The sequence below is a fragment of the Peromyscus leucopus genome, chromosome 7 (genome assembly GCF_004664715.2).
Source record: "Peromyscus leucopus breed LL Stock chromosome 7, UCI_PerLeu_2.1, whole genome shotgun sequence".
NCBI classification, from domain to species: Eukaryota; Metazoa; Chordata; class Mammalia; order Rodentia; family Cricetidae; genus Peromyscus; species Peromyscus leucopus.
Window position 1 is genome coordinate 65575092 of NC_051069.1, and position 26818 is coordinate 65601909.

General features: G+C 36.7%; 1 protein-coding gene across 1 annotated transcript in view; it reads right to left on the bottom strand.

Annotated features, from left to right (window-relative positions):
• Positions 1–5985: 5985 nt before the first annotated feature.
• Positions 5986–26818, bottom strand: part of Gucy1a2 (guanylate cyclase 1 soluble subunit alpha 2) — a 319363-nt gene continuing 298530 nt past the window's right edge. The window contains exons 7-8 of the mRNA XM_028893011.2: positions 26030–26184; positions 5986–9966 (exon numbers count right to left, since the gene is read on the bottom strand). Of these exons, the coding sequence (XP_028748844.1) occupies positions 9759–9966; positions 26030–26184 (363 nt within the window). The 3' untranslated portion in view covers positions 5986–9758. The remainder of the gene's footprint in view (positions 9967–26029; positions 26185–26818) is intronic.

Sequence of the window (26818 nt, forward strand, 5' to 3'; positions counted from 1 at the left end):
CAGAAGTGATGCTGATCATTCATATTTAAGTTGCAACTACAGCTGATACAGATGCTATTTGAATTCTACCAGGCTTCTCATAATATCATAAAGGGTCATCATAGCTTGATTTGTCATGTAACAAATACCAATTGAAGATATAGCACTAAAATTTCCAAATAGAACTAAATTATGCCACTGGTGGACATTTTTGATGAAGAATTTTGTTTTTGTCATTTTCCTTTAAATAGTCATTCTAATTAGTGTTTTTTTTAAGTTCCTTGGTTTGTTTTCTAAAACTTTGGACATGCTGAATTTTATACATTATTTTAATCACAGTTTTTTAAATATAAATATTGTGTTATTTAAGAAATCTATAATGAAATACCCATATCAAAAACTCAGCTTTCTCTTAGGTTAACAAGGACAGATTATAGACATAATTTTAATGTAAACAAATAATGTCCCCTCTTTGTTCTCCCTGTAGGGGCCTCTTTCTTACTCTTTCCTTCCCTCCAGCTGCATCCACCCAAATATTTCATATATGCTCATAAATAAGGACAACTTTTATGGACATATAATAATTTGTATTTCATAGACAGGAAAAAAACGTGTTTTAAGGATCAAAAGAAAAAGCAAGAGGTAACCATTATTTCAGGTCACAGAGTTACATAATGAATGATAGTTCTGAATTTTGCAAGTGCCAAGTGACAAACTTCAAACTAATTGAAATGAAAGGGATGATAATTTTGGCTACTATCCACCCATAATTACCTTACACAACAGCAAAAATTCAGGAACTTGTCTAAAATTCCTGCTGAATTACTTTAGATGGTTTTATAATCCTGTAAAATATCTAGACTTCAGTGATTAGCGATGGTTTGATCTTTTTTTGTCACTATTTTCTGCCAGCGACTACAAAAACCTATTTGTCTGAGTATCCACTTCCAAATCAAGGTTAGCTTTTGGTTCCAATGAGGAAATTTATACAAAAAAAATTCATTATTTCACATTGTTACTAATGCTTCAGTATTTTGCTTTAGTCTCTGAAGATATTTAACTAGCAGCTCTTGGGGTGGGGAATGAGGGGCTTTTAAGTGGTTGCATTCAAATATACTGGTCAAATCTCAGAAGAAGAGCTATTTCTCTTTTGGCAATGAAAGTCAGTGACACAGAAGAAATTCAAATACTTCCTGAAAAGCCAAAAAAGCAGAATTGTTCTTAGAACTGACATTTCTTTGGATGTGGAAATGTGGTGGTATTGTGTTCTCCAAAATATTGTGTACTCTAATAAATTTATCTGGGGTCAGAGAACAGACAGCCACTAGATACAAAGGCTAGAAAATGGTGGCACTCACCCCTTTAATCCTAGCATTCCAGAGATAGAAATCCCTCTGGATCTCTGTGAGTTCAAGGCCACATTGGAAACAGCCAAGCATGGTGACACGCCTTTAATCCCAGAAAGCCAGCCTTTAATCCCAGGGAGTGGTGGTAGAAAGCAAGAAGATATATAAGGCGTGAGGACCAGAAACTAGAAGCATTTGGCTGGTTAAGCATGTGGCTGGTTAAGCATTCAGGCTTTTGAGCAGTAATTCAGCTGAGACCCATTCCGAATGAGGACTCAGAGGCCTCCAGTCTGAGGAGACAAGACCAGCTGAGGATCCGGTGAGGTGAGATAGCTGTGGCTTGTTCTGTCTCTCTGATCTACCAGCATGGACCCCAATAACTGGCCTCGGGTTTGATTTTATTAATAAGAACTTTTAAGATTCCTGCTACATGGAAATGCATGGACTCTTTTTATTTTTGAAACAGGGTTTCTCTGTGTAGCTTTGGAGCTTTTCCTAGAATTCACTCTGGCCTCATACTCATAGAGATCTGCCTACTTCTGCCTCCCAAGTGCTGGGATTAAAGGCAGGTGCCAACACTGCCCAGCTTGAATGGATTCTTTTTAGCCAGGCTTGATGTGGAATACTCGGTTATTCCAATGATTCAAATGCAGTTGGTAGCTGGCTTTTATTTCAGGTTGTTGTCTGACAATTCTGAGGTTCCTTACTCTGAACAAGACTGAACACACTACTTTTGACTTTTACTATCAACCTCAGAAATAGTTTAGCAGTTCAAGTACAAGAAGACTGTCCAATTAGAGAAATATGGTTCAATGCCACAATTTGTAAGTTCATCTTATTTATAACAACTCTATGACTTTTGCCTGTAGCATGGAAAACATGGAAGAATAAAAATCATTGAAATGTAATTAATACATAATTAAGTATTATTATCATAGGATAAAACCTGAGAGACTAAGTCAAAGAATTAGTTTCTCATTACTAAAGCTCTTGGTGCATCTTTTGGAAATATTTTTTTTTAAACCCTAACAAATCTGAAGTTTATATACAAGTGAGCTGATTCAGTATAACAAATCTGTATCCTAAATTATTTCTATGACTGATGATTCTCATTAAAAATGGAGGAGGGAAGGGGAGCCTACTCTTCCTAAATATTTGATCTTAAGTGAATTATGCTTGAAGTAACCAGTTGTAAGTAATTAAGAAATCTCCGAGTGATAATGATAGGCTATTCAGCTTTTTTTCAATGTTAGAAGGCAGAGAGAGTACCTTCATTTCTTCCCTGAACACTGTTCTGAGCTCTTCTTATTTCTAGTTCTATGGAGCATCCCAGAGGAGGATGGGTCTGGGTACACCTAGGAGTTACTCCTTTCAGAAGCCCAGTTCTTGCTTTGTTAGCAGACAGAGTGCAGGCTGAGAAAGTATGAAATATGGAATAGCTTCAAAGACGATGGCACAGGCTTTAGGGCATGAAATATTTTCCAGACTTTGGGATTGAAGTTCCCAATAAGGAAAACGTCATTTCTATAATGCCAGCAGTGAGGGGGAGTGCAATGTACAAAACAGTCTTCTTAATGAATGTTGGCTCATCCAAACATGTCCAAAGAGAGAAGAAAATGTTCTGTTTAATGCCCCTTGCCCACTGACTATCTGTCCTATGCTACATTCAGTAGACTTTTCTGTGACATAAGGCAGAGACAGTGTTTGGCCTTCTCTGTTTTGGAGATTCAGATGTTCTGACACTTCTATTTACTGTCATCACTGTGACCAAGACTCACCCTATCTGCCACCTTCAGAGAGTTGTTCTTTATAGCTCTGTGAGCTTTTAAATGCAGATTCACTGAGACTCACAGCTGCTGCAACCCTGAAACTGTCTCATTTGATGATTGAAAATGACCAGTTTGTTTTTTTTCCATCTTAAAAAAACAAACACAAAACCACCACCACCACTGACAACAATAAAACCCACAAGAGTAACACACACACCAAATGTGTCACCTAGCATTCATTAGATCAGAATGTCCACATGAAAACCTCTTCTAGTCTTGATACCTTTAGAAATCTCTCTGCTCTTTTTATCTTCAGTCTTCAAGACCTTCTCAAACCAAGATCTACGGATGTTTCAGCAAAGTTTGCTTTCTCAGTCAGCTCTTCCAACTTACACGCTACTTCCACTTATACATTCTTGTTGCTCACTGTTATAAACTACAGAGATTCAAAGATTTGAGCAATTTTACAAATAGTACATGTCTTTGAGAGAAAGAGAAATCACAGTAAAATAGTTGTAAATTATGTATCTGACATAGTCTGATGGAAATACACTACATGTCTGTAAATGAGTGACTTTTGAGATGGATTAGAATACTATTTGTTCAATTTTTAAAAACTGATTCAACCCTTGCTGCTCATTTTGTTGGGAAACACCAAATAACTTTAAAAGTTCCAAACCACCTATATTATTGCTTATGGAAACCATGTCTCTATTTCTTCAAAAGTTTGGTGAAATGCACAGAAATCATTATGTATGGCATCATTACCATGGCTTAAATTATTGCTTGAAAGATTGTTATAAAATATTGCTACAAAGTTACTTTGAGACAAGTATAAAATCCTATGTGTAATGTACATGATGAGACAAAGTATTAAGTATTAACTTGGTGTCCTTTTATAACATAGACTACAGCATTCTGAAGTAAGGCTGTCATTTCAATACATGTGTGTGTCCTAAGCTCATTCTCTGTACCTTGGTGGTGAGGGCCAGCAAATGTAATTAATGTACTGCACAGCTTTGGCAGTAACTAAGAAAATAGCTAGTGTGCCTAATAGCCCTATAGTGAGCAATATTCATCCCTCATGCTTATCAGTGCTGACTTCCATCCCTAGTAAGTTTGAAGAAGATTCATGCTCTGAAAGCAGACTAAGTATTTGAAACCAAAGCTAAACTCAAAATTTATGACAGAAATAATAGCAAGTAGCCCAGAGAACGTTTAAATATTCAAATAACTATAAATTAAATAATATTCTGCTATCTCAGTCAACTTGTATTAACTTGTAGCTATTGAGACTGTGTGTGTGCTTTTCAATAATCCCCACATCTGGCTGTATGTAATATCTGCAGGTAATATCAGTGTCACCTAGAGAGGTTTCCTAAATGCTGATTCTTGGGTCCTGAGACCTGATGAATTCAAGTCTCTGAAGAAAACACCCAGGAATTCACATTTTTAATTTCCTAGGTAATTTTTATGGAGCCAGCCAGACACTTTTAAGCAGACCAGCTGAGTCATTAAACTAGGCTAGCAGGAAAGAGCAATGATGCATTTGACTGAGGGTACGACAAGGACACAAAACATACCAGAACAAAGACAAAGACAAACCATTTCTGCACATTCCCGGGTCCTCCCCAAATGACATTCCATTTAGATCCAGTAACCACATGCACATATGCACACACAAGCATATGCGTGCACATTTTACACACACACACACACACACACACACACACACACTTCAGTACTTTTTAAAACAATTTGAAGGGATGCAGTCAGTTGTGATGGTTCCTGTCCTATAAATGTCTTATTTTATCAATGAAAGGAAAAGAAGAAAGAAGAAACAGAAATGTATCAGGGCACTAACGATTAGGTTCCAGTTATTTGAATAAAGTGTGAGGAAGGAATTTTGCACACTATCTCAAAAGACTCTGACAGAATTATATTAATCTATCTAGAATATCAGCAGCTGTTCTTCATTCACCACCACAGGAATTCTGACATGAGCCAACACCTGAGACCATTTTACTTCCTTAACAAAAAATTGTTCCACCTTGTTAACACAACTTTTGTGTGTTTTAAGCTGGCTGTGAGTTAGGCACACTCATGTAAGAATGGACCATAAAACCAACAAATTTATTTTCTCTTACATCAAGAATTTGAGCTATCACTTTCTACACAGCCTTATAGAAGTCTCTAAAATAACTGGTTTTTGGTTTTTGTTTGTTTGTTTGTTTTTTGTTTTTGTAGCTATAGGTCTACAATCTAATAACAAAAAGAACCAAACTAAGATATGATAAAGCTTCAAGGATTTGAATCATTAGATTGCATTGGCTGAAAGTTCATTTATGTAAAATTATTTCCAAGGGATTATTCAAGGAGTTAAATACACGAAGTACTTAGAGTCAGGCTGTGTTTTGAAGGAAGAGAGTAAGTGCAGACACAATTAATGCCCAACAGACTGTACACAGTTAGTTGTAAGGAAGGTCCAACATCTTCCCTGATCAAGCATTACCAACTCTTTCTATGGCTGTCTGGTTCAGAAGTAAGGAATAAATGATATTTGATGGAGACTGGGCTTGAGGGGTTGAGATGGTATCTGCTGAGCATACAGAGGACAAATGGGTGAAGGAGAGATAACTCATGTCTTACTAAAGAACATGATAATACAGAAACTTACACCACTGTTACTTTCTGCCATAAACATGTACAACACCCATCAGCCAGTCACAAAGCCAAACAACTGCCAATGGTCATGAACTCCAAGTAACTCTTAACACTGCACAACTGCACAACTGCAGACACACTGTTTCAGTTAGCAGCAACACCCTTTCTGTATAGAATATGGAGTGTGATGGTTCTGTAAAGTCTTTGTTTCTGTGTACTTTGCTTTATTGCTAGAACTCTTTGGAAGAATTTGCAAGTTTAAAAGGATTGATGCACTTGAGAATGATATTTTGTTTTAACTCTTTAATATCCTGTTTTGCTTTCCCTGGAGGCACAAACTTTCACTTTCTGAACTTGTATCTCTATCCTGAAATCACAGTCATTACACAAGACAGGAAAGTTTGAGACTTTAAGAACTAATGTGTGCTGAATCCACAGACCAATTCTCCACTTTTATGTATCACGGTCTATGTCAAAACTATGGATCGTAGCTCACTGGACTCCACATACAATATGGCATTGAAAGAGAAACCCAAAGCAGTCTAAAATACAATAGGAGAAATGCATACAGAGGTAGATTTTAGAAAGTTGGGTCACAGATAACCTTCATTACATACAACTGAAAGGCCTAACCATGTTTATAAGACATCTTACTCTTTCATTGTAGCCACTGCTGTTTGTTAAACTACATAAGGCAGATTCTATATAGGAAGATTTGGATAAATATATGGAGATTATAACTGTGCTAAATTGATGATTTTTTGGTAGATGATGGTGTTCTTCTCATCAAATGATCCTTCTGCCTGAGGGAACTATTGGTAATAATATCTAGTTGCAAAGTCCCTTTGCTAAATTAGCTACATCACCCAATATTCAATCAGGGAAGCTATAAGTGCATGCTGCATTGGAAATCATTCTTTTTGCAGTGAGCTAAACACATTACACCAATATGCAATCACTTGGTTTCTATTGGGACTTCTCTAAATTCCTTTCAACTTGACACACTAAAATGTATACAATTCCTAAGAGTTGTAAGCATGTGAAAGTAATGGAGAGATATTAGTCAATAAAATCAAAATACTGTCTCATATTTGCAGTCAAAATTCTTAATGTAGGGCATATGAACTCCACTGTGTAGGAAAAATGAAAGTATAAATTTTCATAGCTTCTACCTTATATGACTGCAGTCAGAATTAACAGAATAAAGAAACTTTTATTTATTTATTTTACCATTTTACATAGTGCCTCACAAGCACATACAGCAACAGTGTAACTATTATGGTCATTTGATATAGTTTGGAAAACTCATAAAAGGTTAGACAGTTTCCTCAGACTCTCTTCAGAAATATGTTTAGATTATAGTGTTTGAAGAGTATAGGTTCCTGTCAGTGATATATAATAGATTTCTGCAATGCTCTTTAAGGTGACATTTCAGAAGTGTAATGGCTATTTCCTCCCTATGTAAACTAATGTAAACAAATGTAAACAAATGCAGAGTTTGCAATGATTTGAGAAAACGAGAATAAATGAACAAATTCCCCTTTTGAGACCTATAGCCAGTCACTGAATACTGGAGTGGATTTCAAATAGTAGGTTTTAAAAAATGCACACACACACAGTGTGTGTGTTTGTGTGTGTGTGTGTATGTACATTTCTCACATATTTTCTTAAATACAGAGAGAATAACTGTGTGTTTAAGATAGTTGCTCAGATAAATCTTTGCAGAAAGTATAGAAATAGATTGGATGGTTCCTTGGAAATCTTTTTTTCAGTCATATGGTTACAGAATATGTTTATTGAATATTGAATAATTGAATATATCATAATAAATACAGTTACTGCATATAATAGGCATAAATGACCTCAGTGAGCATGGCGATTTTTCCATTTCCTCAACAGTAAGGAGACTCTAAGCTTTCTTCAGACTTTTTTCAATACGAGCATGACTACTATGTGTTTCTAGCTTATTCCATCCACGTTCCCTAAAAATCCTCTCAATCCCTCTACTTTGAAGGAGGTGGGCTAATACCCAAGTCTCTTGAAGAAATTTATTTATTATTATTCTCATGAGAATACACCAGATTCAGGCTACAAAGCCTCCTAGGCATGCTCTGGCCATCTATCAGTATGATGTAAAAATAGAGACCTATGCCTGGGAAAAGGGGGAACAGGAAACAGCTTAGAACCTGGAGGCAGTATATCTTGCCTTCTCCAAGTGAAGATTGTTGAACTCATGTCTCCAATATACCAGGGCAAGAACATAGCTCAAATTAGAGAGAGACCATGATTAAAACAAGTACTTTGCATATTTTGAAAGTTCTCAAGTCACACAATAAAGAAAAAACATTGATTAACCTTCACAGATGACATTGAAAATTAATATATATCTTATCTAAACTATGTTATAAAATCTTTAATGCAGCCCCAAATTCCTGAACAGAAAAAAAGTATATTGCATCCAATAAACATAGTTATCAGTTGAGTATATATACTGGAGTAAGAAAAAGTCCACTCTAATATTTCAACAACAAATGCTTCCAGGTCATTGAACTCTTCAGAAGTTTAGTTTTTATAGATGATTCCAAATACAAAAATTCTGGCCACACTGTGTATTTCTAATTACAGTGTGAGCCCATAATAATTTTTTTCATGCAGTGTTGGCTATTGGTAGCAGGCCATCATTTTAGTAGAACATGCAATGGAAACCTATCTGTATATATATGGTACTTGCTAGATCAGGAGTTAGACCTGTTCCAGTGTTCCTGAGCAGATTCACTGCTTCAAAAGCTTTATCAAACTGCAGAAGAATATGCTTTTTAAGAGTCTCAAAGCCATGGTATCCAGGGTTTTTCTTTTTTTGTGTCTAGGCAATAAAAAACAAATGTCCTGACAGGCTTTTGTCAGTAACACTGGCTTCAGGGATTTGTCTGAGACTGGAAGTCGGTACTTAGATAGCATCAGTAAAGACAGGAAGGGAAGTTACTAATATATCATGTCATAAGATGCTATTTCAGGTTGCAAACTCCATCTACAATCCTAAGTTCTAACTGGAAAAGAGCTCAGTATTGCAAAGCAGTTTGTTTTAACTGATACACATTTGAAGATTACAAAAAGATCTTTCCCAAATCTTAGTTACAGACATATCTGCTACTAGAAAATTCCATTTCCTCTGGACACCAAGCTACATTAAATAAATCTAAAAAATGTGTTCACTAAGCAGACACATGTTTTCTCAACAGCTGATATCCTTGGTTATATATACTCTCAGTCTAAGCACTAATCTCTATAAATAAGTGAAACTATATTAAATTAGTAGGTTGACATCACATAATATTCCAACAATGCAACAGTACATTCTAAATATCTAATCATGTTGTGTGAAATGTAATTATCTGTAAGAAGATATATATGTATATATTTATAAAAATAGGTAGTATCCCTAAAATATTTTGCTGAGTTCTTCCTGCTTGGAAGTTTAACCACACTTTCAGGATTTATGTACGGAATGTCTATTCAGGGAAAGATAATTAGAGAATATGCCTTACCTACCAGTTGACTAAATGTAGGAATATATATTCAAAACTGGCTCTCAAAAGTGGTACAAATATATATAGGAAGAGATACTTGCATGGGTGATGAGCAAGAAAACACAGATGCTATTGACTGGTTACTTTTGAAAAGGGGGCTGTACTTGTAAATAAAATACATATGACCAGAAACACTCATATGGATGAATACATCATATTTTCCCTCCCACTCTCCAGTTTTCTCTCTCTTTCTTTTTTCTTTCTTTCTTTCTTTCTTTCTTTCTTTCTTTCTTTCTTTCTTTTTTTTGGCAGCAGTTATTCACCGTTTCAAGGATTATTGCATGACATTGACACAGAAACTATACTATATGTTCTTACAGAACATTGGAAGAGAAGCAATCCCTTCCTCCCGTCATTGGGACCCATGTTCTGGGCTTGTGCTTTTTGGAGGAGTCTTTGATTCTCAGCAGGTCTCAGAGGCTTGTCTCCCGAAGGAACATCGTGCCAATATTGTAGGAAATCTTTTTTATTCTTGATGAAGACAGAGAAGGCTTTGGCGGCTTTGGACCAGTCCTTACCTCCAGGAAATAGCAGACCCCAGGGATTTCTTTTGGAAAATTGTCTGGAAGTTCTTCACGGGAACGAGGAATGAATGTGAAACTGTCCTCTCGTTTTAATAATCTAAAAAAAAATGTAAATAATGTGAATGAAACAATAGGAGAAATTAGACTAAATGAAAATAAATTCTAAGTTTAGGAAGCTATTCTCCAACTATACCAAAGCTAACAAACACCTTTGATGTGACTGACACAGGACTCAAATATTAGGAAGTATTATGACATAGGACAGATTACTCCATGTTATAACAATAGTATAAAAGCCTACTTATGGCATTTAAAATATTTCTTCAAGTCTGATTTTTTTCTAAAAAGCAGTCTCTGAGAAATATTTGTTCAAATTTGATTTTTCCTAAATAAAAGCCTATTAAAGTCAAAACATGGAACTTTGTTTCAAATTATAGGACCTAGTTTTTCTGTTTTAAAAACCTGCCTAAATTCTGGGATTTTATTTTTATATTTTTCAGACTCTCAATAAAATTTGAGTATGTGTATTGTGTGTCTGACACATGAATCTAGTATTTAGTATTGGCAAATTAATGATTTCAAGTTTCTGTGATATTTGGTAACTGATTTCTAACAAGACATGTTTTCCAATAAAATCTTGGTCAATGCTTTCCAGTCATACCCAGATACTTATTTTCAGAATAGGAACATTGCAGTAAATTTATTCTTTAAACCTGTTGAATTCCATGAAAAGTTTTGTTTGATAACCATATCTGAAGAGACCATCCAGCAGTTCAATTTAATTCAACAATTCTTTATGAATGACTTGATATTGTTCAAGTATCTCCCCCACCCTGCTCTTGTGAACACAGTCTAAGTACTTCACAATTTTGTAAATAGAAATAAAAATGGAAAATTAAATAAGAACGAAAAGAAAGCCCTCCACAAATAGTAAAAATTAGAGTGTATTGAAACAGAATAGATGTTGTAAGAAAACTTGATACAAAAAGAAATGAAAGAAACCCTAGAAGTGGAAAATATAAAAAGTGAGAGAACCATAAAAAAAATTTGTAGATGAGAGGTTATTTTAAGGAGTGAAAAAAACAATGCAGTGAATAGGTATGATAGATCTGAGGGTTCGAAACAAGGTTGTAAGCTGGACAAATGTGTTTCAGGCCAGTTAGATGGACAGAGTATGGTGGTTATGATTATAGATCAGGACATATTTTTGAAATCACAAACAATTTAGATTTTATCTAAGATATACAATGGAGGTAAAGTCATCATCTTTTTCATAAAGGCTACACTTCTTCATAAATCAGGTTAGTGTAACTACAACTCCATAATATCATGTAGGAGATAAGAGGGAAAGGAATCATTTTCAAATGTCCCTATTAGATAAAAATTATTATCTGAAAGTGACAGTTAACAATAGTAATAATTATTACATTGTGAGGAGCCTATGGTTACTGCCATGATCCATAGTTGTAGCATTTTGCTGTAAAAGGATAAAAGAAAACTTTGAATATGCCTTAAAATATATTGCCATTCATTTGGGATGTGAGGCTCATTCTAAGTTTTTAAAATTCTATAAATAGCCTGTATTTATTTGGTTCATAGATATAATAAAAGCAAGGATGAACATATTCCTCTCTGCTAAGTTTGTGGACTATGCAAGACAGTTCAGAAGTAGTGATTTGTTCAAGGAAGCAACAGGGGCACTGTGCCCTGCTAACTATTAGTAAAGCTGAGCTGGATTAAAGCTAGCAAGATATATAAAGCTAGGAAGACTAACTTGTAAGTAAGACAATTCTCCACCACAAAAGACTAAAACTGAGGTATAGTGGTGTCATTAATGACAACCAGAATGCTGCTTACTTCCTTTGCATTGGAACAGATGTTCACTTATTTACAAGTAATAGCTAATCAATTACTTCATAAATAACATACTTTAAAAACTCCTAACTAGTTTAGGAGTAATTGTCTAGTTTAGCAGTGAATCCCAAAATAATTTTCCTAAATTCAAGTGGAACAGACATTGTTCTGTGGTATATCACTCAGGGACATCAATCAGTTTATACTGGTATTATGCTTGCAGCAAAGACAGGCTTTGAACATAGAAAAATGGGGATACCATGAATAAACTAATAGAATTAATAGAAAGAAATAGTCACAGGAATAAAGAGGCAATACCTGCAAATATATGATTCAAGGTATCTGACATCAAATAAAATATAAATATGTAGGATTAAGAAAGAGAAAAGGGACCCTTGGACCCATCCCTAGGACACAGCCAGTCCCCAGGAACCCTCACCCAACTCTGTCCCAGTTGTGGGCCAGCAGGCAGGGCTCCTGCACGAAGCCCCACCCCCTACAAAGACCCCGCTCTGGACCCTGCAATCTACATGCCCTGCCCCATACACATTTGCCTGAGATACCAGCCACTTTCTGAGGCACGGAAAGTAAACTACCAGCCCTCATTGGACAAAGAGCTTTCATTGGAACAGGAGTATTCTTCTGAGACAGGGAATCTGCACCCCTTATTAGACCATGGGTGGCTTTCTGAGAAGTAGAATCTGCCACCTCTCATTGGACCAAGAGAGGCTTCCTGAAACAGACTCTGTCAGCTCTGACTGGACCAAGAGCCCTGATAAGACCAAGATTGGCTCTGTGAGTCACAGAATCAACTAGCTTCGGTTGAACCAAGAACAACTCCCTGAGACACAGAATCTGCCTGTTCCAATTAGATCAAGAGCTAAGAATGGACCCAGAGGAGCCCCCTGAGACACAGACACAAAAAGCACAGAGTGGACCAATAGCAACTCACTCAGACACAGACAATTCTTATACCTATTAGAGGAGGAGATGGGCAGAGGTAAAGGCAAAAATACATACAACATGAAGAGCAATATGGCATCACCAAAACCTAGCGCTCCTCCAACAGCAAGATGTGAACATCACAATGTAGAAGAAGCAGAAGAAAGTGACCTTAAGAATAGCATCATTAAGGTACTAGAGGCCTTTCAAGAAAAAAAAAAAATGAAAAATGAAATTGAAGAAAAGACAAGCAAAAAATTGGAAGAAATCAATAAAGAAATAGAGCAAAAGACAAAAATTGGAAGAAATTAATAAATTCCTCAAAGAAAGCCAAGAAAACCATGAAAAAGCAATTAAGCATGTGAGGGAAACAGTTCAAGACCTGAAAATGGAACTAGAAACAATAAAGAAGACACAAACTGAGGGAATGTTGGAAGTGGAAAATCTGAATAAATGAACAGGAAACACAGATGCAAGCATAACCAACAGAATACAAGAGATGGAAGAAAGAATCTCTGGTGTAGAGGATACAATAGAGGAAACAGATTTGTCAGTAAAAGAAAATACCAAAGCCAGAACAAGGATGACTGGACTGCTACTCACATCACCAGGGAGGCTACCTGAAAAACAGGACCCCAAGAAAGACACGGGGATCACCCAATGATGGAGAAATGGATAAGATCTACATGAACAGCCTGGACATGAGTGGGGGTAATGAAAGGCGAGGGTTGAGGGAAAGAGAGCGTGGGGGAGCAGGAGATCCCAGCTGGATCAAGAACAGAGAGGGAGAACAAGGAATAGGAGACCATGGTAAATGAAGACCACATGAGAATAGGAAGAAGCAAAGTGCTAGAGAGGCTCACAGAAATCCACAAAGATACCCCCACAATAGACTGCTGGCAATGGTTGAGAGACAGCCCAAACTGACCTACTCTGGTGATGGGATGGCCAAACACCCTAATTGTCGTGCTAGAAACCCCATCCAATGACTGAGGGATCTGGATGCAGAGATCCATTGCTAGGCCCTGGGTTGAGCTCCGGGAGTCTAATTAGTGAGAAAGAGGAGGTTTTATATGAGTGAGAATTATTGAAACCAAGGTTGGATAAAGCACAGGGACAAATAGCCAAACTAATAAAACACATGAACTATGAACCAAAGGCTGAGGGACCCCCATCTGGATCAGGCCCTCTGAATGGGTGAGACAGTTGATTGGCTTGATCTGTTTGGGAGGCATCCAGGCAGTGGGACCTGGTCCTGTGCTCATTGCATGAGTTGGCTATTTGAAACCTGGGGCTTATGCAGGGCCTCTAGGCTCAGCCTGGGAGGAGGGACTGGACCTGCCTGGACTGAGTCTACCAGGTTGATCTCAGTCCTCAGGGGAGGCTTTGCCCTGGAGGAGGTGGGAATGGGGGGTGGGCTTGGGGAAGGGGAGGGGGCAGGAGGGGGGAGAACAAGGGAATCCGTGACTGATATGTAGAAGTGAATTGTAAAACAAAATTTAAAAAAAATGACAAAAAAGAATCTCTCATTAAAAAAAAAGAAAGAAAATACCAAAGCCAAAAAGTCATAACACAAAACATCCAGGAGATCTGGGACACCATGAAAAAGCCAACTCTAAGAATAATAGGGATAGAAGAAGGAGAAGAATACCATTTCAAAGGCACAGAAAATATATTCAACAAGATTAAAGAAGAAAACTTTCCCAACTTAAAGAAGTAAATGCCTATGAAGATACAAGAAGCCTATAGAACACCAAACAGACGAGAGCTCCCCAAAAGTCTCCTCACCACATAATAATTAAACAACTAAACCTACAGAATAAAGAAGGAATATTAAGAGCAGCAAAAGAAAAAGGCCAAGTGACTTGTAAAGGCAAACCCATCAGAATAACACCCAATTTCTCAATGGAGACTTTCAAAGCCAGAAGTACCTGAAGAGATGTAATATAGACATTAAGAGACTATGGATAACAGCCCCTTTCAAATTTGTATCCCCTTGATCTCCTTTTGTTGTCTTATTGCTCTAGCTAGATCTTCAAGTACTATACTGAATAAATACGGGGAGAGTGGACAGCCTTGTCTTGTTCCTAATTTTAGAGGAATCACTTTGAGTTTCTCTCCATTTAATTTGATGTTAGCTGTTGGCTTGCTGTAAATTGCCTTTATTATATTTAGGTATGTTCCCTCTATTCCTGATCTCTCCAAGACCTTTATTATGTAGGGGAGTTGGATTTTGTCAAAGGCCTTTTCAGCATCTAATGAGATGATCGTGTGGTTTTTTTTTCTTTCAGTTTGTTTATATGGTGTATTCCATTGACAAACATTCGTATGTTGAACGAACCTTGAATCTCTGGGATGAAGCCCACTTGATCATGGTGGATAATTATTTTGATGTGTTCTTGGAGTCTGTTTGCCAATATTTTATTGAGTATTTCTGCATCAATGTTCATGAGGTAGATTGGTCTGTAATTCTCTTTGTTGCATCTTTGTTTGGCTTGGGAATCAGAGTAACTGTAAACTCATAGAAGGAGTTTGGTAATGTTCCCTCTGTTTCTATTGTGCAGAACAATTTAGAGAGTATTGGTATTAACTCTTCTTTGAAGATCTGGTAGAATTCTGCATTGAAACCATCTGGTCCTAGCTTTTTTTGTTTCTATTTCCATAGGGGTTATTGGTCTATTTATAAGTTTATCTGGTCTTGATTTAACTTAGGTATGTGGTACCTATCTAGAAAATTGTCCATTTCTTTCAGATTTTCCAATTTTGAAGAGTACAGATTTTTGAAATATAACCTGATGATTCTCTAGATTTCTTCATTGTCAGTTGTTATGTCTCCCTTTTCATTTCTGATTTTGCTAATTTGGATGCTCTCTCCTTGCCTTTTGGTTAGTCTCGATAAGGGATTGTCTATCTTGTTGATTTTCTCAATGAACCAAATCTGTGCTTCATTGATTCTTTGTATTGTTCTCTTTGTTTCTATTTTTTTGATGTCAGCTCTCAATTTGATTATTTCCTGGTGTCTATTCCTCCTGGGTGACTTTGCTTCATCTTGTTCTGGAGCTTTCAGGTGTGCTATTAAGTCACTAGTGTGAGATTTCTCCAACTTCTTTATGTGGGCATTTAGTGCTATGAATTTTCCTCTTAGCACTTCTTCCATAGTGCCCCATAAGTTTGGTTATGTAGTATATTCATTTTCATTGATCTGTAGGAAGTCTTTAATTTCTTTCTTTATTTTGTTCTTGATTTAGTTGAGCATTATTCAGTTTCCATGAGATTGTAGGATTTCTGTAATTTTTTTTTTGAAATCTAACTTTAAGCCATGGTAGTCTGATAGATTACAAGAGGTTATTCCAATTTTTTTGTATCTGTTGAGATTTGCTTTGTCACCAAGTGTGTGGATGATTTTAGAGAAGGCTCCATGGGGTGCTGAGAAGAAGGTATATTCTTTTTTCGTTAGGGTGGAATGTTCTGTACATATCGATTAGTTCCATTTGATTTATAACGTCTGTTAAGCCCCCTATTTCTTTATTAAGTTACAATTTGGCAGACCTATCCAGTGGTGAGATTGGGGTGTTGAAGTGGGGTTTTATGTGTGATTTAAGCTTTAGAAATGTTCCTTTTACATATGTATGTGCCCTTGTGTTTGGGACATAAATGTTCAGAATTGAAACTTCATCTTGGTGGATCTTTCCTGTGATGAGTATATAATGTCCTTCTTGATCTCTTTTGATTGATTTTAGTTTGAAGTCCTTTTTGTTGGATATTAGGATAGCTACACCAGCTTGCTTCTTAAGACCATTTGATTGATAAGACTTTTCCCAGCCTTTTATTCTGAGGTAGTGTCTATCTTCAAACTGAGATATGTTTCTTGTATGCAGCAGAAAGTTGGGTCCTGTTTTTGTATCCATTCTGTAAACCTGTATCTTTTTATGGGTGAATTAAGTCCATTGATATTAAGGGATTTTAATGACCTGTGATTGTTAGTTCCTGTTATCTTTTGGTGGTAGTGTGTGTGGTTTTCTCTTCTTTGGGATTTGCTGCTATGGGGTTATCTATTGCCTGTGTTTTTGTGGGTGAATCTGACTACCTTAAGTTTGGAATTTTCCTTCCTGGGGCTTGAGGTTTCTCTGTTGCCATCTGTTTCCCTTGGAGATTGTCTCTGCCTTTTAATTTTTTAACTAGCAAAGAAAACAAACTCAATCTAGTCCCATAGAGTATATTACTAGTCCCAATTAGAATGTTGTGGAAGAATGACAGGTTTAGAAATGTAAATTTCAAAAGGGAAGGAGTATCCTGTGTTTTTGTAAGTGTTCTGAAGACCTCAAAATTTTCCTAATTTTTGTCTTTCTACTTGAGTAGAAGAGAAGAAACTGTGCTTTGTATTTTTCTTTTGTGCTTCACAATTCAAGACCCTATGCAGTTTAGAGAAACGTTCAAAGACACTTTAAGTATTGAGTCAGCTAGACAACCTGAAATGCCCTGAAATGAAATGATTCCTTTTCTGGAAACAACTTTTCTGTCTACACAAAGGAAGTAAAAATATAGCTCACCTTGAAATAAAGCATAAGAATAAAAATTTATTGATTTTTAAAATAGTTACTTGCATGCTTAATTGTCTGGAGGAAATGTTACAAAATTGTCAATTAGTGAGTTCTAACTCACTAATTAATGGGTAAGTTAAAATAAAAGAGTCTTCTTAGGTATCCACTGAAAACTAAAAAAGCAAGGAGCTAAAGGTATTTGTGACCTCTACCTCATTCCTGCTGTACTTCCACACAGATGAGTTGTGAGGTAAAAAGGGTTGAATGCACAGCCCAGTCTGCATGCCTGGTGTGGAGAGCACACTATGGGCTACACCTTGACATTAGTGAAAACACTAACGTCTCTCATAGATTTTGGAATATGGAATAACTAAGGATTATTGCCTTCTTTGGATACTGCTGATTTTAACATTTAACAGTTTCTTATCTTCATCTGCAGCAAATGCAAAGAGATTTAAAATGCAAAACAGTCATTTAAAAGTTTTGCACACAAACAAAAATGAAAACTTCGACATGATAGCTAATTAGCCTTTGTAAATGTCTTATGTTTTTTCACTTCTCTGATAATCTATCTTTGACCAAGCGTATCATCATCATACCAGACTGTCTGTATAAAGGACAAGGGAATGGATGAAATTAAGAAAACACAAACTTTTAGTTTTTAAAACAAACCCCCACTCATTTGGTTATTTTTCAATTCTGGGTCAAAGTTGACTTAAATAAATAATCTTCCACATTCCCTAATCAACCCCAAAAGAGCCTAGATTAAAAAACAAAGAACAAACAAAAAATAAAACCAAATTAAAAAAAACTTATACAGAACCATGAAAACAAAAAAAGTAAAAAAAAAAAGCCTTGAAGCATAGCACACTTAGAGAGTTAAATCTACTTCTTTCATTTACTCTTTTGAAAAATGTCTCCTGCAAATTCTTCTAACGTGTTTCTTAGATATAATAAATTGAGAGAAAGAGTCTATAGTAAAAAAAGGTAAAAATCAGATATGAGAAGATATGTACATAAGCTCTGAAAATCTCATCTCATACTTTCTAGTGTCTTCTAGTCCACACAGGTGAGAAAGTAGCAAATCAATTAAGTGTGCTCATTAAGTTTCTCATTGCTCTCAATTAAAAGAAAGGGAGAGAGAAAGAATGTGTGATTGTGTGTGTTTGTGTGTGTGTGTGTGAGAGAGAGAGAGAGAGAGAGAGAGAGAGAGATTTCATGATGATTTATTTCATAGCTTACTTGTAGTTTTAACATTAGTGAACCTTGAGAACTTACTAATTAAACTAAAAGGTGCTGCATAGAGCAATAGGCTCAAACATGTTCGCAGTTGTAATGAGTTTCCACATGCTGATGTGATGAGTTCTTGAAGTTTCTAAGAAAAATAACTTTGTCAAACATCATGAACACTGACTTCAGAGTGACTCCTCTTAAAATGGGTGACAATGCACCAGTCTCTAAGTTTAACCAGAAACAATGAGTTAAAGCAAATGGACTTGTCAGTGCATAAAGCATTATATAATACATAACCATGAGCCCTCATAGTCATCAAGAGAAAATGTACAATTTAAACTGGTTTCAATTTTTAGAAGCTAATGATGAGTTCTCAAAAAAAATGCTATATATTTTATTAAACATTGAAATATACATTCATATAATATGAGTTGTAGCTAGACTACTTTTGGGAAGATATACTTAATATTACATAATACAAATAATCCAGTATAGTGTTATAGAAAATTTTGTCACTTATTTTAAGAGATAGTTTGCAGAAATGAGAGAAAATTAGAAATATGAAAGGACACAGATGCTTGATTTCATGCTAATACTTAAAGAAGTTTAAAAGGGAAAATTATTTCTAACATATTACTATGGATAAAGTCAATAGACACAGTTTTCCAGCCCCAATTCTAGTGTTGAACATGTAACACATCCCTGTCAGTCAACCTGTTCACTTTCATTTTTATTCTCTCTGCCATGATGCCAGCTCATGACATCAGGTCTGGAACAAATAGAAGCCCCTCCTCTAGTAGATTGTCACCTATAGTAATCTCTACCTACTGCCTGTATGACATCACTTGATAATTTTATATTTCCAAGTTCAAAAAACTTCTATGTGTTTCTGGTATTACACAATGTTATCTAATATAAAAATATTCAATCTCTCAAGTATACATTTAATTTAAAATTTTAGATTTATAGAGGAGTTGGCAAGATTGTATATTCTCCTATACTTTTTACTGTTCCCCTTGCAAGTATAGATCAGTCACCCAAACTAATAAATTAATATTGTATATTATTAAGCAAATAGTAAACTAATAAGATTCAACTGTCTTTCTAATGATTGCTATTTTTGTTTGTTTCAGTATTTTGTTTTTTTTAAAAAAAGACCTATACATCATTGTGATGCAGAAAACAGATTAAATCTGTTAAGTCTAAAAGAAATCAGGACAAATGGCTGTGGTGCCTATTAGCATACCAAAGGGGATGCTGGCCCCTCTAAGGGAAAACAACAAACTTAAGACAGCAAAACCTCTCTAAGTTCTTTCAAGCTTTAACAATCCTCCTTGCAATGCAGGAGGCAGGAACAAGTTTATAAAAACCTCTTCTAAGCTCTGTCTCTTCAAGCTAGTAAAAAGACAGTGGGTCAGAGTACCCTGAGGGAAACGCTTGGGGAGAGTAAGGGTGAAGAGCTATAGAGAGCCCCAAAGGGCAGGAAACTGCCTGAGAAAAGCAGAAAAACCAAGCTTTTCAGTTACAGCCAAGCTGAGGCATCAAGGGTTTTGTTTCTGAGTGAGTGTTTCAGAATGAAAAAGTGCTCCTAATCATCCTAATGCAAAGATCCCCTGAAGCAATGCAAACTGTTAGCATTGTATTCTTGCTTCTGACCAAAAACCCAGAGGCGACTGGCCAGCCACTCAGTGATACAAGGGTTTCTGCAGTTGTAAACTTCCTGGAGCGCAGAGCTGAGGCAGGAAGGTGCAGGATCCAGGGGAAGATTGCTAATGAACAAAGAAAGATAAAGCCGGTGGGAACAGCATAGCTGTCTGCTTTCCTACAAGTCCCGGGTTGATAGGTCCACAGCTGCAAAAAGAAATCTGAGAAAAAGCTTTCCTATTAGAGAAAGCTGAACTGTGTCTGAAGCAGTTGTGCTGCCGAGTCAGAACGCTGTCTGGAGAAAGAGCCCAGCCAGGGCAGAACAGAACTATCCAGGAGTAAAGCTTTCTTTTCTATAGGGAGAAAGCATTTCTTTGAGAAAAGCTTTGTTTCAATTGACTACCTGAGATGAGGGAGTGTAGCCCTAAGGGTGACTGCCAGAGTCCTTGAGCACCCAGACAAGCAAATTCAACCCACTGGGGCACTGGGTCAGGTGAAAGGCCTGAGGGAAAAACACCTGTCCTAATGGGAGTTTAGAAATGGCAAAAACCTCCCTTGTTAGATTTTCAGTCTGTACGCAAACCAGACCCCCAAAACAAACGGACAAAAAGCCCCTACCTTCAGTAGCAGGGAAAGCCACCACTGTAAGGTCGGAAACTGTTTCTGGGGTAGAGAGGATAAACTGAGACCAAACTGGATACTGTCAGGGAGAAAGACTCTGAAGAAACAGAGGGGACAGATTCTTCCCCAGAAAATTCATGACCTGACAAAGCTGCTAGAGTTTGAGGCAGATTCAGGGGGAGGAAAAAAAAAAAGCTCCTACCTCCAAAGGCAGCTAGCAGAGGTACAGAGCTGCAGACAGATACCTGAAGCTCTGCATCTGGGGAGAAGGAACAAGCAAAATGAGAATAAGATCAGTGGGAGAAAATCTCTCTGAAAGAGCTATGGAAAAGCTGTTGTACATGATCTTGTTTTTTCACTGACTGGCTAAAACAAACAAAAGCCCCAAGGAAAGTTGCTATCAGAAATGCCAGCCTCAATGTCAGCTAATGAGGCAAGTACAGTTCTGATCAGGGGCCAGTGTCTGATGAAGGAGACACCTGTTGAAGTCAGCTGAGGAGAGAATAGGAATCTCCCAATGTGCCATAGCTGAAAATGTAAAATGCTTGTTCAAATCTCCGATTGGAAAGGCAAGAGACTTTGTTCAAACCTCCGAGGCAAGTCTAGTAAAAGAGAACCAGTTGACTCTCAGACCCGAAAAGAAATATGGGAAATGATATAAGGGACTAATATAAGGGACTGATATTATTATGGACTGATATAAGGGAAATGCATTCTTGGAAAGGTAGTTTTTCTGCTAAAGATGGTGCCATTGCCCTGAAACACTTTTTAGGTTCATGGTAAACTTAAAATACAGCTTTTAAAAGAATAAGGAGGAAAATCGTCTAAGGGTTTAAGTGTCAGTTTCAATGAAAAATTGAAAGGATACGGAACTAGGTGCTTCGCGTTTTGGGGCTCCATTGGTAAAATGCATTATTTACCCTAATAGCTGTGCAAAGTTTTTATGTGAAAAATCAACACAACACAGAAAAACCTGAGCTAACACATAAAATGGTGCAGTTTAAAATATTACTGTACCTAGAAAGGTCTCCAGCTTGAGAATGAAAGTTGCAGATATGCTTGTTTTAACTAAAATTGTTAACAGCAAAAAGTTTTCATTGTAAAACGTTCTTCATATTTTGAAGTGAAAGCCTGATACCAGATTTATTTCTTGTTTGGACTTTTTTAACTTAAAATGAAATAAAACTATGAAGATTTTGGTTATGAATTTCTTCATATTTGGAAGGCTAGTACCAGAATTTATCATTTGAATTTTGGGGCTTAAGAAATGAAATGAACAATTGAGATTTCATTGCAATGGGACAATTTTGAGCTTACTTATAGTAATGACCTAGGAACTGTTTTCTGGAATTAGGTTAAAAATGGAACTGTTTAAATGAAGAAATTTATTGTTTCTAACTTGACTCAAGATGCAGTTTTGTGTATGCATATATGTTGGTGATTCATGTATTGTTCTGTGTTGAGAATGCAATTGTTTTGTGGAACTGTTTATGTAAAAATGGAATTACGTACAGAACTGGTTTTGTGTTACAAACGGAACCGTTTAAATATAAGTTTGGCTTCCTCTAACTAGGTTTGAGATTTTGTTTAAAAAATTATAAAGAAAAGGAGGAGTTATGAGATTGAATTATGTTCGCAGAAACCTATTGATATTAATGTACCCTGGTTTTGTGGAGTTAAGGAAATATTTAAGTTTGATATGAATACATCAAAGTTTTTCCTGTGTTAACAAGAAAATTCAAATGATTGAGTTAAAGTTGTAAGACAGAGAAAATTGTTAACTATATATAGCACCATATATGCTAATTCAAATGGTTCTGTTAAGAGTTTGCTTTGAGTTGTAAGATTGAGAGAATTGTGACTATGTATAGTGATATTTATGTTAACCTGTTAATGGTAATGATAAAGCTAAGGGATTCTTTAAGTTTGTAGTCGCCTTAAGAGTTTTTGGTTTAGTAAGGGCTTGAGGCAGCTAAGACTGCTGTAGTCACCTTGGACCTAATTCAAAAGAGAAATGCCATCTATATCATCCTCTACTCCCATACTGGGAGGTGTAACAGCTATGGAGATTGCTGTAAGCCATTAATAGTTACTTTTTTATATATTAAGAAGGGAGGACCTGTGGAAGCCCATTCTGGGGTTCCTCGTGGCTTTACCCAGCAGGTCCGAATAGAGGATGATCAGGACCACGGGCCTGAGTGCAGGTGTCTGAGATGGTCTGCACTTGGCTGTGCTGGGTGAGGATGTCTTTTGCTCCACCCCTTGGCATCTCAATAAAAACCCTGGGGCAGAGATAGTCAGGGCCCGTTGGAATAGGTTCCAGGCCCTCTCGAGGCTATCCTTTATTTTCTATCTGTTTATCTCTGCAAGATTCTCTGCAGTAAATCCTTCTATCTAATATTTCCTGCTGCTCGCACTCAAGAAAACTCTGGGGAACTGTGAGGGGTGGGTGGGTAAATGCCCCACACTTCTCCAGCTTTTCATTCCTAAATAACCTGCCATTTCATTCATGTGCTTTCTTGGCTCTCTCCTGGTCCCCTGTCTTAACCTCCTCACACCTCTCTCTCTTGCCTTTCTCTCTCTTGGTCCTTCTCTCCTAGTCCCACCCCAACACACTCTTTTCTCTCATAGCCCAGTTCAGTCTGCTAGTCTTGTTTAGTGTACCACGTTCTCTCCCTGCTCTGGACTTTTCCAGATGCACCTGGCTGTATTAAAAACTTCCTTTCAATCATACCTTGCAGTGGTCATGCCCTTACTTTATACAAAATCATTTGGTTTTGTGAGTTATTCAAGTTTATAAATGATTAAGACAGTAATGTCAGCTTCATATTCTTTTATTTTGTCATTATTTTATTTAATCTATCAGTACTTGGTTTTTAATATTTTCTGAATCCTTAGGCGTTTTGAAAATGATGATGAGGTTATATAAAAAAAGGTCCAGGAAAACAAACTTGTGCTTATACACAGAAAATGCTTAAGGAATCTCCAAACAATATCAGCCAAGACTCACTGGGAAACTCCCCCACCCCATAATTCCTCAACCCTAATCATGTTTCCTTACCTGTGTTCTCACTTATATTGCTAAGGCATATAGGAGTCAAGAAATTGGCTCAGTAGGCAGTGTTTGTCACACAAGTATGAGGGACTAGGTTTGGATCCCAGCATGTGAAAAGAAGAAAGAAAGAAATGTGCTGATGTTTTGTCTGTGTACCCCAATAAAGTTTATCTGAGAATCAGAGGAAAAAGTCAGCCACTATAGTAAACAGAGAGGTCAGGCAAGGGTAGCACACACCTTTAATCCTATCACTTGAGTTCAAGGCCCTAATGGGAACAGAGTCAGGCATGGTGGTACATACCTTTAATCCCAGCACTAACCATAAAGGTCTGGAGGTCTGTACAGACAGACAGGAAATGATAGAGCTGGGAAGGAAGAGGAAGTGGAAGAGGAAGGCAGAGACAGGAAATGAGATGGCAGAACAGAAAGGCAAATAGGCATGGGTTTTAAAATTTTTAAAAAGGCATATATACAAGAATGTTTTAAAATTAAGGAAAATTTAATATTAAAGAGTTTCTACAATTTCAGTTTCCATAGCGGAAACAATTAACTCTGTTGTATACAGCCATCTTTTCATTTGTTTCTTTGTAATACTAAGTGCTAAAGCCGGGGGGGGGGGGGGGGGGGGGGGGGGGGGGGGGGGGCGGCGCACGACTTTAATCCCAGCACTCGGGAGGCAGAGCCAGGCGGATCTCTGTGAGTTCGAGGCCAACCTGGTCTCCAAAGCAAGTTCCAGGAAAGGCGCAAAGCTACACAGAGAAACCCTGTCTCTGAAAAAAAAAAAAAAAAAAAAAAAGACTAAGTGCTAAACAGTCTTATTAATAAAAAAAACATGGAGCCAGATATTGGGGTAAAAACCAAGAGATCAGAAAAGTAGAACGAAGCCAGCCACATTCTCATCACTTGGAGATCCTCAGCCAAAGAGACCTACTCTGCTCAAGATAATCAGTTAATTATTTATGATAATTGAAGGTTTAATGAAGCCATCATTGATTTAAGCAACTATGTGGGTTTCCCAGATGTTAAGACAAATGTTTGTAATATGTGCACTGTCTTTAAATGATGAGGAACAAAGATGAGTGTAAATATCACTATTTGATAAAAATGAGATCATGAAACAAGGACAAATTTAAGACTCAACAATTCTTTTTTCAGCACATAAAACTAGCAATGAAATGCTGTAGGTACAGAGGAAATGATCTTGAGCATTCATGCAACACAAGGACTTACCAATGTCAAAGAAAATGAGAATGCAAATCCAAGTTCTACAGGTATTAGGCTGGTCAGGAGAGGTCAATCAGATATGCTAAATCTGAACTACTTTGATGAGTAAGAGGTGTGTCTTTAAAGGAATTATATGAAACTCTCCATCTTAACTGAGCATATGTCTCCAAACCCAACTCTCTTTTGACTTATATTTATAATTTCAATTCCCTCTCTCATTTATTTCTTATTACTTAAGAATTTTTCACAGGATTTCTAAGTCATCAGAAATATAGTATAATTAAGAATCTTGTGTGATAATGCTTAGCATAACGCCAAAGTCTCAGGCAAGGTGGGAGATTTTCAAACTGGTCTTTATAACTGATTCCGAAGCAGTCCATCCTATCAAACATTTATCAGCCCATTCAATTAATGTTGGTGGAGTGTTTAGTATGTGCTAAACATTTTTAATCAAAATTCTGGGTAGATAATGATGAGCCAAACCCAAAATGGCCTCTGCCTATATGGAATTTAATGTCTACTATTGAAGGTGACACCAACCAAGAATAAAATAAGGATGGATTAAGGAGAAAAAAAATTGTGTAGCACTGTCCAAAAAGGACCTAAAGATAAATAAAGTTCAGGTTTTATTATGTGTATTTAATTTCGTGTTTCTTATATTTCTAATTCAATGATTAAAACAAATGAACTAAATGCCCCCCCTCTTTGCAAATGATAAGAAGCATTTTGAAAACATTAGGATTTACAATGCAATGTAGACTGAAGACTCTTAACATCTTCTATGTTTTAAGCAGTTATATCACAACAGGACCAAGACTGTGGAAAATGACAAACCTACTTATCTCTCAGTCAACACACATTTCCTACCCACTTTATCAGGGTGTAAACAAAAGTTTGTTATAATTACTATATTTCAAACTGGGCGGAACTACTCATAATTTCTTGAAAGGTGACAGAACCAAGAAAAGAAAAAGGGACTCACAGATGACAGAGTATCATATCAAGTTAATGAAAATGATAAGAGGGAGAAATTAGAGAATGCTTACTGGTAAGTAGTTGGGCTGACGTTGATACGCCGAGGATGACTTCCTGATTCAAATTTGCTTGCCAGAGTGACATTATTTCCAAAAAGACAATATCGTGGCATTCTCACGCCAACCACACCAGCTAGCACAGAGCCCGAGTGAATGCCTATCCGCATCTGCAAAAAAAGAAATGTAGACTAAACAATTGTTTCTATTTGACATGCCATTGTCTTTTTAAAGTTTTTTTTTTTTTTTTTTTTTTAAATTTTACTTTATGTTCATGGTTGTTTTGCCTACATATATGTATGTGGACCACATGGATGTCTTAAAGATCTCGGAGGCCAGAAGAGAGTGTGAGATCCTCTGGAGCTGCAAGTTAAAGATAGTTGTGAGTCACCATATGGGTGATGGGTATAGAACCTGTCCTCTGCAGGAACAGCAGTCTTAAGTGCTGAGTCATCTCTCCAGTCCTGGCATGAAACTGTTTTAAATAGACATGTTACAAAATATTAAACAATTAGATCAGAATAATCTCAAAGAATGAAACTGAGACCAGGTCATCATTCTGAGCCTAATATCTGGTTTGTTACAGTGTTCAATGAACATGAATACTGTAGAATAAATAAAAGAATAGATTAATTATAAGAACAAGATATGCAGCCTTTTAAAAAATATTTATTTTTAACTATGTGTATTTGTGTGTGTGTGTGTGTGTGTGTGTGTGTGTGTGTGTGTGTGTGTGTAGATGAGTACATTCACACGAATGCAGGTACCCACAAAGGCCAGAGAGTATGCTGAATTCCTGGAGCT